The sequence below is a fragment of the Ailuropoda melanoleuca genome, chromosome 6, assembly GCF_002007445.2.
Source record: "Ailuropoda melanoleuca isolate Jingjing chromosome 6, ASM200744v2, whole genome shotgun sequence".
Classification (NCBI taxonomy): domain Eukaryota; kingdom Metazoa; phylum Chordata; class Mammalia; order Carnivora; family Ursidae; genus Ailuropoda; species Ailuropoda melanoleuca.
The window spans coordinates 65,858,298-65,870,469 of record NC_048223.1 but is presented as its reverse complement, the minus strand read 5'-3'; the positions used below and the strand labels follow the sequence as shown (position 1 = coordinate 65,870,469).

Genomic DNA, 12,172 nt, shown 5'->3' with positions numbered 1-12,172 from the left:
TGACAGGCACTCTGCCTTATTCACCAACAGGTTTAGACTTGGAATATTGTGGAATATTGTGGGCACCTCCTATATGTTATTATAGTTGACTGTCAGCTGAGCGCAAAGCACCACGAGAACTAGCATTGGGGGGAGGGAGAGGGAACTGTCTGGAAGGAAATAGAGTCTTTGTTCAAGCTTACTTCCTGCCTTCCCTGAGTCCCTGCCAAGTCCACCCTAGGACCAGGTACTCTTGTCAAAGCCCCAGAAAGACATTTTTTGTTGATGTTGCCAGGGAAGCTGCATAACCATTCATTCCTGACTCCACCATGCTTCCTGTTGCCACAGTAACCCACCAACACTTCCAAATACTGTCTGTGTCCATACTGTTCTTGGACCTTCTTAGGTCTACTTGTCCTGGCAGCTGACAACCCTTTCCCGCAGGCTCTCTCACCAGGAGTTCATGATGATAATAACAATCCTGAGGGTGCTAATAACTGTTTATGGAGGGCCTACTATGTAACAGTATCTCTAATGACTACAGCGATAAGGCAAGATAGGTATTACTGTAACACCTTCTTACAAGCAAGTTAACTGAAACTCAGAGAAATGAATTATTTTAACCCAAATCTTATAGGTGCTCACCGATGGAGCCCAGATTCAAACCAAGGTCAGCCTGAGGCCAGACTCTTTCCATTTGGTTACATTGTTTCTGACCACAAGAAAACGGACCCCAAATACTTAGCACAGTGTTTGGCATAGAGTAAAGGGCCGGCTTGCGTCACAGCAACCCCAGAAGCATGGCAACCTAAGACCCAACAGATGAGAGGCTCCTTTGGCCTTTCCGCACCCCCATGGTCCTGGAGAGCTTCAAAACCACACAGATGCTCTTCGGCTCCTTCAGCTCCCTCCTTCCATACACCCCACTACTTTCTAGAAGTGAGAAAATAAAGGAGCTGCAGCCCAAAAGGGAATAAGTGGGGAAGAAAATGTATGCACAGAGGGGCCCTTAGGCTGAGCCCCTTTTCACCTGGCATCCTGCCAAATTGATGCCCTCTTTCCTCCCTTTGGTGCCTGTCATATAGAATCTTCCACATTCTCACCTTCACCTACACACATCCTCCTGTCCAGGAAGCAGAGCAGGTAAAGGGCAGGAGAATTTGGGGAGAAAGTGAGAAAACCCTTTCCTGAAAACAAACACCCATTCTTAGTTTCTTCTCCTGTCTTGGTACTAGAACACCTCAGCATTGGCATAACTTAAGGAGAAGGTTTTTCCATGTGAAGATACATAAAATTTGAATTGGGACAAAATGTTCTCATTGTGATGTGGAAAAACAGGTCCCTGAGAGATGTGAGCAGGTAAGGCAAGCGTGTGGTACACACGGTTCCTTCCCCGGTCTCTGCTCTCATCACCAGCTGATCATGGCAGTCTTCTCCATTGAACCCAGACTGATCAACTCGAGAGGCACTCCAGAGGACAGTCATTTGGCATGCCTGGAATATGGCATGGCTTTGGAGACGGGGTGCTCCGTGATCTCTTCCTGAGTTGTGAATTCACTTAAGCCATTTCTGAATTCTATTCACCCTTTATTCGTTTTTGTAGGTCTGCTTCTGCCTTTTATTTGTTTATTCATTGGTTTTTTGTTTTTTTTACATTCCACGTATTAGTGAAATCATATGGTATTTGTCTTTCTCTGTCTGACCTGTTTCGCTTAGCATAATACTCTCTAGTTCCATCCATGTTGTCGCAAATGCCACATTCTCATCTCTTTCTATGGCTGTGGAATATTCCATTATATATGTTGCAGGATTTCTTTTCCTTTGGTGCCTGTGGTTCTTGGTGACTCCACTCTGTTGACATATATTATTTGTTTCAGGGGTACAGGTCTTTCTTACACAATACACATTGCTCACCACAACGCGTACCCTCCCCAAAGTCCATCACCCAGCCGCCCCATCCCTCCACCACCCTCCCCTCCAGCAACCCTCAGTTTGTTTTCTGAGATTAAGAGTCTCTTAAGGTTTGTGTCCCTCTCTGATTTCATCTTGTTTCATTTTTCCTCTCTTCCCCTATGATCCTTTGCCTTGTTTCTCAAATTCCACATATCAGTGAGATCATATGATAATTGTCTTCCTCTGATCGACTTATTTCACTTAGCATACTACCCTCTAGTTCCATCCATGTCGTTGCAAATGGCAAGATTTCATTTTTGATGGCTGCATAATATTCCATTGTGTGTGTATACATATATATGTATATATATACATATATACATATATATATATATATATACATTTTCTTTATCCATTCATCTGTCAATGGATATCTGGGCTCTTTCTGTAGTTTGGCTATTGTGGACTTTGCTGCTATAAACATTGGGGTGCGGGTGCCTCTCTATTCACCCTTTAAAGCCCACATCTTATCCTACCCACTCTGGGAAGCCTTCCCTAATTATACTGATGTTTGTCTTCCCTAAATTCCTCTCCTACTGATAAATCCTGGGGAGGATCTAGATTTTGTGGAGATGGAACCCTGACAAAGCCTTGTAAAATGTTCTATAGAGAAAATGGAAAGAATTCATTTTCCTCTAAGTGGATCTGAATTTGTTTAGAAAAGTTTATGTTGGTTTCATACTAATTATTGATAATGTCCTGTAAATTTTTCAGGATATTCTCTACTTTGGGAAAACCACTATTAATTTTCTTTTATACATGAGCTCTCAGATTTCAGGGCATTTCAAGCTTCCTGTGCAGTGTCTAATCGGAAATAATCTTTCAATTGATGACATTTGTTGACCAGGTTGCCCCTGCTGTCCTCATAGCATTAAATTTTATTTCTAGGAAGGATGCATCTAAATATCTAAAAGTGTTGTGGCTGACCCATCACGTCCTGGCAAAGGAAACTGGGCAGATTCTGTGGAGTACCAAGTTAGGAATGTTCCTTTCTGAACTCTATGGCCTAGAACCAGGTATACATACTCCAAGCCTTGTGCTTTCTCTTCTACTTGTTTCGAGAGCTTAGAACACATTGGGTATTTAAAAAAAATATCTCTAGGATTCATTTCTCTCACTACATCCAGTAAAATATCTGTGAGAATTCAAAAATGTATTTTTGAATGAATGAATGAATGAATGAATATAAAAATGAGTGAATGAAGAATATAGGTCTAAGTATCTTCAAATATTCTGGTTGCTCTTTTTTTCCCCCTACATTTCTTGTACTAATGTGTTAATGGCAATGTGTTTTATTTAGCTGAATCTCAGGCTTATCTTTTCAGTTGCTAGGATTAAAGTCTTGGTGAAATCACAGAATGCTAACATTGGAAAGGACCCTAAAGATTACAGAGTTTAATCCTTTTTCATTTTTAATGGAGGCAACCAAGGCTGAAAATGTTGAAGTTATTGTCCAGGGCCTTGGAGTAGTGAATGGGTTCAGGATGGACACCCCTCACCCCACCGCCCTCGTCCCTGGAATGTGCCACTTTGGCATGTGGAATGTTTTGAGCTAAAGGCACTTGAGACCCTGCGGGCTCAAGAGAAACCTTTGTCCCTCCCTTAACCACACAGAAGAATCTAAATTGGAGGTCTTTCCCAGAGTAAGGGCTATTAACAAAGATAAATTTTATCTGAGTGACCCATCTGTATGGCAGGGCAAACATCTAATTACCAAACATCTGTTCTTCTTATCACCCTTTGAAATGCATTCCTTTCCTCTGAAATCCCAGACCCCTACCCCCCTTCTCCTTCAGGATGACATATTCTGCCTGACAGTCTTTGATATTTCCACGTCTATGTGAATTCCCCGTACATACGCCTGTGACATTTGATTTTTCTCCTGTTAATGTGTCTCATGTCAATGTGATTCTTAGTCCAGCCAGAAGGACCTGTGAGGGGACAGGAATTCTTGCTCCCCGACAGTTGGCGTGGTTGGCAGGATACTTTAACTCGCGGGACCTTGCTGCCTCTGAGAGATCCTGGGCCATCTGACATACAGCTGGCATCAGGTGAGACTTCTTACATCATCAGGTGAGACTTCTTATCATGTCAGGCTCCTGGAAGCTCCTTCTGTGGAGTCCGATGGAGCGAGAGTGGTAAGAATCTTCTCTCTCTTTCTAACTTTAGATTAGCTGGAGAAGATATTTGTGGAACTAGTCTGGCGGACTCTTTGGTTAAATTTGGCAGAGTACTTATTGGTGACTGATCCATTTCCTGCCAGAGAGGGTCTTTGTTTTCCTTTGTCTGTGTTTTTTACATTGTTTGCTGCTAAGGGGTATCTTGGAAGCCAAAGCCGCAAAATTGGTGGGCACAAGTTGACCACGTTAAAGCTGTGAGAGGCCTTGTCACCTCAAGAAGACTTCTGTGATAGGGTAAGTTGGTCACAGAATGGGTGAGATTGACACTAGGTCACTTGCTAACTTCAAGAAAACTTCCGTGCAGTGAGGCCCACTGTAAAACAACAGAGAGTCTCTGGCTCCTTGGGTGGCTCAGGCGGTTAAGCATCTGCATTCGGCGTAGGTCATGATCCCAGGGTCCTGGGATCAAGTCCCACATCAGGCTCCCTGCCCCTCAGGGAGCTTGCTTCTCCCCCTGCCCCTACGCCCCCCCACTTGTGCACACACACTCTCTCTCAAATAAACAAATAAAATCTTTAAAATAAAAAATAAAAACAAAGAAAGAGAGAGCGCAAGCCTGGGGAAGGGGCAGAAGGAGAGGGAGAAGCAGACTCCCAGCTGAGCAGGGAACCCGACTTATGGCTAGATTCCAAGGACCCTGGAATCACGACCTGAGCTGAAGGCAGACACTAACCAACTGAGCCGCCCAGGTGCCCCTAAAAGTAATATTTCTTATAAATGTAATTGAGACTGCTAGAAATGATAAGGGAAGCAACTCTGTATGCAAGGAAAATAAGATGTGTTTTTTATAAGAAAGGTATGAGGAATGGGAATATATTTTTGTTGAGGGAAAAGAAAGTAATTTTGTCTTAAAATGAGACTGGTTATTTCAAGAGAAGGCTTAGGACAAAACCTGAATGAAAAAGAAAGCTGTGGAAGGTTTGTGAAGGGAAATCTTTGAAAAAGAATTTTATGCATGATCAGGACTAAGATTAGAATCGGCAGAGTTTTAAAAGTATGCTGGTGTTTAAGAGTGAGATTCAGCTTTTCTCTTCATTAGAAGTAGAAAGTTTTCTTCAACTATTGGTCTGCTGTTCATAAGACATTGTAAACAAAAGCTTTTCTTTACCTTTTAAGTTATCTGCCTAAAAAACAATGACTCTAGGTTTGCCAAAATAATTTCCTATATTTATCAGATCTTTGATTACTTAAGAAAACTGCCTTAATATTAAAAACTTAATGTTACTCATAACCATGTGACCTTCTGTATTTGCCTTTGATATCTTTTATTGCCACTTTGATTAAATGGATAATTAAATATTGTTTCCTAATTGTGATTCTACTTAATTACATTTTCAAATCTTTTGTCTTTTTTGGGACATAGTTTCTAACGTCAAGTTCTAAAAAGAAGTCTTTTCACCACAATCTAACTGAAATTCTCTAGCAGGCCCCTGGAACATTTTAAGAGAAAAAAATTTTGTGAGAAATTAAACTAACGAGGCTTATTTGGTATGTTAAATTACTTAGAAGCATTGTCAAATACATGGTATCAAATACTGTTAGATTATATTTACATAGGTATATTATTAAAACAAATGTTCTAAAATTATATGAAACTCCTAGAAATCTGATGTCCTGGTATGCTGCTATTATTATTATTATATTTTTATTTTTTAGAGAGAGGGAGCGCACACATGAGGTGGGGGGAGGTGAAGGATGGAGGGAGAGGGAGAGAGATAATCTTTTTTTTTTCATGTTTTTAGTCACTGTACAGTACATCATTAGTTTTTGATGTAGTGTTCCATGATTCATGGTTTGCATATTAACACCCAGTGCTCCATGCAGTATGTGCCCTCCTTAATACCCATCACCGGCCTAGCCCATCCCTCCACCCCCCTCCCCTCTAAAACCCTCAGTTTGTTTCCCAGAGTCCATAGTCTCTCATGGTTCATTCCCCCTTCCTGTTTACCCCCGCTTCATTTTCCTTTCCTTCTCCTACCGATCTCCCTGCTATTCCTTATGTTCCACAAAAGAGTGAAACCATATGATAATTGTCTTTCTCTGCTTGACTTATTTCACTTAGCATAATCTCCTCCAGTCCCATCCATGTTGATGCAAATGTTGGGTAATCATTTTTTCTGATGGCTGAGTAATATGCCATTGTATATACGGACCACATCTTCTTTATCCATTCGTCTGTTGAAGGGCATCTCGGCTCCTTCCACAGTTTGGCTATTGTGGACAATGTTGCTATGAATGTTGGGGTGCATATGGCCCTTCTCTTCACTACGTCTGTATCTTTGGGGTAAATATCCAGTAGTGCAATTGCTGGGTCATAGGGTCTCTATTTTTAACTTTTTGAGGGACCTCCACACTGTTTCCCAAAGTGGCTGTACCAACTTGCATTCCCACCAACAGTGTAAGAGGGTTCCCCTTTCTCCACACCCAGGAGAGAGATAATCTTAAGCAGACTCCACGCCCAGTGAGGAGCCCTACACGGGGCTCGATCTCATGACCCTGAGACATGACCTGAGTCAAAATTAATATTTGGAGGCTGAACCAACTGAGCCACCTAGGTGCCCCTGTCCTGGTATGTTACACAAAAATAACCAAATTTCCTTGTCAGTTGCATTATAAAGAACTCAGATCAGTTGTGTGTATGTGTGTGTGTCTTTGTGTTCTATTTGTGCTCTTGTGTATGGAGTGTGCATGGTATATATGTAAATTATGTGTATAGTGTGTGTGGTGTATGTGTGGTTTTTTGTTATTAAGTTTTTTAAATTCCAGTATAGTTAGCATAATAGCATTATATTATTTTCAGGTGTACAATATAGTCAAATCAGATCTTTATTTTTTTTTAAAGATTTTATTTATTTATTTGACAGAGAGAGAGCACAAGTAGGGGGAGTGGCAGGCAGAAAGAGAAGCAGGCTCCCAGCTGAGCAGGGTGCCCGATGGGGGACTCGATCCCTGGGATCATGACCTGAGCTGAAGGCAGACACTTAACTGATTGAACCACCCAGACACCCTGAAATCAGATCTTTAACCATGGCTATTGTTAAGTCTTTTATCAATTACAGGCAGTTACACTTCTACTCAGACTCCTCTATAAAAGTTTCCTGCAAATGTGCTTCATCTTCAATGAGACTCATGGAAAAAAACTCTTGAGTACAGGTTTCTGATAAGCTTATGATCGATCATAAAACTGAACTGGGTAAAAATTTCCAGAAGTAGTGGAAAAATTGGATTTGCACAGAACAAGAAATAATAATATGAGACTGAATGAATTGAGGAAGATAATTATACTTCTAATGACTTTTTGTTTGAAACACTCCTGACCTTTTAAAAAAATTTTTTTCCCGGAGTTAAGAACTTTTTCTCTTAAGCTGACTTACAGCAATTTAATCAAACATACCTTTGGAACAAATTAAAACATTTATCTTTTCTCCCTACCAGATCCTTCCAGAATTCAGAAACTCTCAGTGAGTATTCTTGTATTTTTATAGCAATATATTTATTTGCATAAGTTTCAATAAGAATCTGTTATCTTTATGACAAGACACAAATAAAAACACTGGTCACATTACCAAGGCTTTCATTGGAATGTCATATCTGCAAAGGACCTGCATAGGCTCAGATATGATCAGACAGCTTTAAAGAACTAAGATTGGCTTTACAGAGCCAATAAAGTCCCCTTGGAAATGTCAGACTGATACCTTGCTTATAAGTTCTTAGCAGTCTTACCAGGAAAGTAAAGAAGGTCACTTCCTGACAGGTGTAGGAACCTTAGGATATTTTGGGGACCTCAAGAAGGGAGGAATTCACCCAAATCTATAGGTATTGCAGGTGAAATCTGATGGCAAGTATTTGGCTTGGCTTCTGGCCTTGAGAGGCTAGTAAAAGCTCCATCTAAAGATTCCTTATGAAAAATTCCAACAAAGCAAGTTTTAAAGAGTCTAAATGGTCAATCACTATTCTTGCTGCACTTCTGTAAGTAATTATGCTGAGGTTTTTTTTGGTTTGCAAAAAGAAGGTTTGCAACTTATTTTGCAAAGAAATTAGTGTTAATTTGGCTATCTTTGGTAAAAATGAGGGTGCCTATATGAGAAAGAATGTTTCAATAGCACATCTTTGTAGATATTAGATTTTAATACTATTCATTATGAAATGGACTAGATTCTGATTTCTTCTAGTGTTTTTCAATGCCTAGCTACAATTCTCCATCTAACATTTTGATTTTTCTCCTACCTTTCTGACTTGGAATCATTTGATGACTAAAACTGCCCTTTTTCCCGAAGCCCTGCAAGCTAAATATAAATGACTTTATGTAAAGAAATCACCATAATAGCTCATGCATAGACAGTCTTTGCACTATTACTCTATGGGCCACTCAGAAAGATCTCTAGAGACATTTGAACTACAAACCGGGAAGATGTGTCAGATTGCACTACTTTCCCCACTCTGTCTTATGATACTTCCAGTCTGACATCTAGAAGTCTTCTCAAGTGGCTGCCCTCAGAACTCAGAAAGTGTCTTAACATTTGATCTAATCACTAACCATTGTTTTTCTTTTGTTTCCATAGAAATGCCTCTTATTTAATACCTGATTACTTGAACCATAGGTCTAACTTTGAGAATATGCCTATATCATGCCTCCTGAAATGAGTTTGACTGAACCGATCTATTGTCAGGATAAGAGACTAGATCGATAAGATGAAACAACCTACCAGCTCATCTTTTAATATGTGAAACTCCCATGGAAGTTTCAGATGAGGGAGCTGAAGGGGTTCAGACCCCCTCACCCTCTGAATGTGGCACTTTGACATGTAGATTATTTTGAGCTAAAAGCATTTGAGACCACGCGGGCTCAAGGGAAACTTTGTCCCTCATTTAACTACACAGAAGACTCCGAATTGGAGGTCTTTCCCAGATAAGGGTTATTAGCAGAGATAAATTTTATCTGAGTGACCTATCGGTATGGCAGGGCAAACATCTAATTACTAAACATCGACTCTTCTGTCACTCTGCGAAATGCATTCCTTTTCTCTGAGGTCCCAGACCCCTACTTCCTTCTGCTTAGTTCAGAATGACATATGTAATCTCATTTTGCTTGACCGTCTTTGGCATTTCCATGTCTGTGTGGATTCCCCACATGTATGCCTATTAAATTTGATTTCTCCTGTTAATGTGTCTCATGTCAATTTGATACTTAGTCCAGCCAGAAGGACCTGTGAGGGGACAGGAATTCTTGCTCCCTGAGAGTGGCCCTTCTAAATCCTGATTCTGACTTTTTTTAACCACAACTATGCTCTTCAGTATTGCAAATCAAATGCTTATTGCTTCCTTTTAACAGGCTGAAGATTCAGAAGACTTTCGACTGCCTTGAAATCAATCACTTCCATGGTTTCCTCTCCGTCCTTATTTTTTATTTAAGACATTAAGTATTTATTAAATGTCTCTGTGTTGAACATCACGGGAATGAAGAGAAAGATGGTCCCTACTCGTGAAGACCTGTAATCTATAGAAATGCATATGACCACATTCATGGCAAGACATAATCATGGAAAAAATCCTGTTGATTTCCCTGGACTGTGGTGTGAAATGAAAGTTTTTTTCCCTTATAGACCATAACTTTTTTCATTTTTTAATGAGACCTTTGAAGACTGGCATTCCAAGAGTTAAACCACTTGGCAAGGCTGCTTATCTAAACAACAGAATTTTAGCCCTATTAAGATGAGGCTGTCACTTTCAACAGTATTGTTCTTTAAATGGAGCATAGCATCATTTTCATTGAACTGACTGGCCGACATAGTTGGTGCAGTTTGTTTTTGTCTGTTTATGTCCTTGGGGTGATAATGTAAGTTAAGAAATACGGACAGAACAACACAAACCAAATGGTTTCCCAACCAACTGTTACAAAGTGACTCGAGAAATAGCTTCAGCCAGTCCTAGGAAGTGGTAAATTGTGTTGAAGAGCATGGGATTTTTGTTAATTAACTTTCATTAAGCAGATGTTTATAAATATTTCTTGAGTCCTTAACATATACCGTGCACTATTGAATGCTCTGATGATAGAGCAGTGAATAAAAAGGAAAAAGACTATAGAGCTTATGTTCTAGTGGGACAGACAGGCAATGAACAATAGACTGGAGAGCTGGCATAGTCATGAGTGCTGTGCAAAGAAAAACACAACTGATGATGAAGCATATCCTGGAGGATCCTGAAAGGTTTCTGGGGGAAAATGACCTGCGTTTAAGACCCACATGACAGGAAGGAGGTAGCAGGAAGACCTACCTGGAGGAAGGGCAGGGAAGATGCTCCTGGCAGAAGGAGCATCAGGTAGGCCCAAAGGGTCTGGGCACATTTCAGAAACAGAATTCAGGCTGGTGGGCTGGAGCCTGCAGAAGAAGAGGAATAGGGCAGGGGTGAGATCGGAGAGTCAGACAGGGGCCAGACCAGTGGCAGGTTCTATAGGCGGGATAAGGAGTTTAGTTTTAACTCCAAAGGCGATAGAAGCCCAGGGCGGGTTTTAAGCCAGGAGTCCCGTGTTCTAATTTACATTTAAAAAAGCACATTCTTGATGCTGTGATAAGATTGAACTATAGGAAGGAGGAGGGAACCAAGGAGACCACTTAGGATGCAAGGGCGGGTATTCCAGGTCAGAGATGGTGACCTCTGAGCAAAGGCAGAACTATGATCCACAGAGATGCAACTACTCGAATCACTAGCGAGGCGAAGCTGGTAAAGTCAGCGTGCTGAGCCCTAATTTCCCCACCCATTTTATGGAGTTTGGAGATTTGTTTGGGGGATTACCTGAAATGAAAGAGTGCCTACTGCAAAGCCAAAGGATAGCATGCTGGCAGTCTAGGTTGGGAGTCAGCAAACGGGCTCGTTTGGCCCACCACTTGTTTTTTGTGAGTAAGTGGGAACATAACCATGCCCGTTTGTTAGGTATGATTGCTCTCATTGTACAGCGGTGAGGTTGTACTCAATTGTTGTAACGGAAACCGCATCGCCTGTAACACCTAAAATACTTGATCTCTGGCCCTTTACAGAAGAAGTTTGCTGACCCCGGTCTAGATTATAATGAAGAGTAGAAGGAATGTAAGCCTCATGTACTCTATCTATACACCTAGGAAGCCGTGCATTCAGAGAAATGCTAGAGGCATGTCATGCGGTATATTTGTCAAGTGCTCCACAAAAGAGAAGTCCCCTGCTGTAAAGAAGTTTAGATTAACAAAAGCAAGCATTTAAAATAAACTTCAAATATCATCATCCTATAAATCAATAAATAGCATCATGTAACATTTATATAATTTCTTTTTCTTTCCATTCTATTTATCAATAGTTTTGTTGACATTAACAAAGACCAAGATGAGGAAGCCAGTCACGGGGATAAATGGAGCAAGACAATACCAGGCAGAGGGCAGCAGCCGCAACTGAGGCCTCAATGTGTACCCTGGGCCAGGAACGGCCAGGAGAAATAACTGGCAATAAGACTTCCTTAGCCATGGCTAGTTCTGACGTGAAACCAAAATCAATAAGTCGTGCCAAAAAATGGTCAGAAGAGATAGGGAATCTGTACAGATTTCAGCAAGCAGGATATTGTGATGAAATTGAATATAAACAGGTGAAACAAGTTTCTATGGTAGATCGTTGGCCAGAGATGGGATACGCGAAGAAACTCCAGAGAAGGGACAATGCATTCTGTAACTACAACAAACAGAGGGAGTGTGATGACAGGACGTCCACAAAGTGAAAACGTGTGCATACTCTCCTTTGCTCTTTGTGTTACTTGTCATTACTTCTTAAGAATTCATTGCTTCATTCTACATCATGTAAATGTCATTTTACAAAATAATTCAAAATGCAGACTTCAGTGGAATGTTTTGAAACACAAAAGCCATGAAACCTGGTATCAATCATCCTGTCCTGTTCTAAAATAGAATTGCAGAAGCATGAAAGTTGGAAAAAAAATATTCTTGTTGAAATCGTTCACTATGGATTTATAAGTTCAGTGTAAGAGAGGATAAGTAATAGAGAGGCTAAATAATATATTTCAGTGTGTTGGAAGACCCACA

At 40.7% G+C, this 12,172-nt stretch overlaps 1 protein-coding gene across 1 annotated transcript; it reads left to right on the top strand.

Annotated features, from left to right (window-relative positions):
• The first annotated feature begins 11,502 nt into the window (after positions 1-11,502).
• LOC117802607 (meiosis expressed gene 1 protein homolog) lies at positions 11,503-11,937 on the top strand. The gene has a single exon (XM_034661804.1). It carries the CDS (start codon positions 11,542-11,544, stop codon positions 11,848-11,850), a length of 309 nt encoding a protein of 102 aa, XP_034517695.1. The 5' UTR covers positions 11,503-11,541; the 3' UTR covers positions 11,851-11,937.
• Positions 11,938-12,172: the final 235 nt, after the last annotated feature.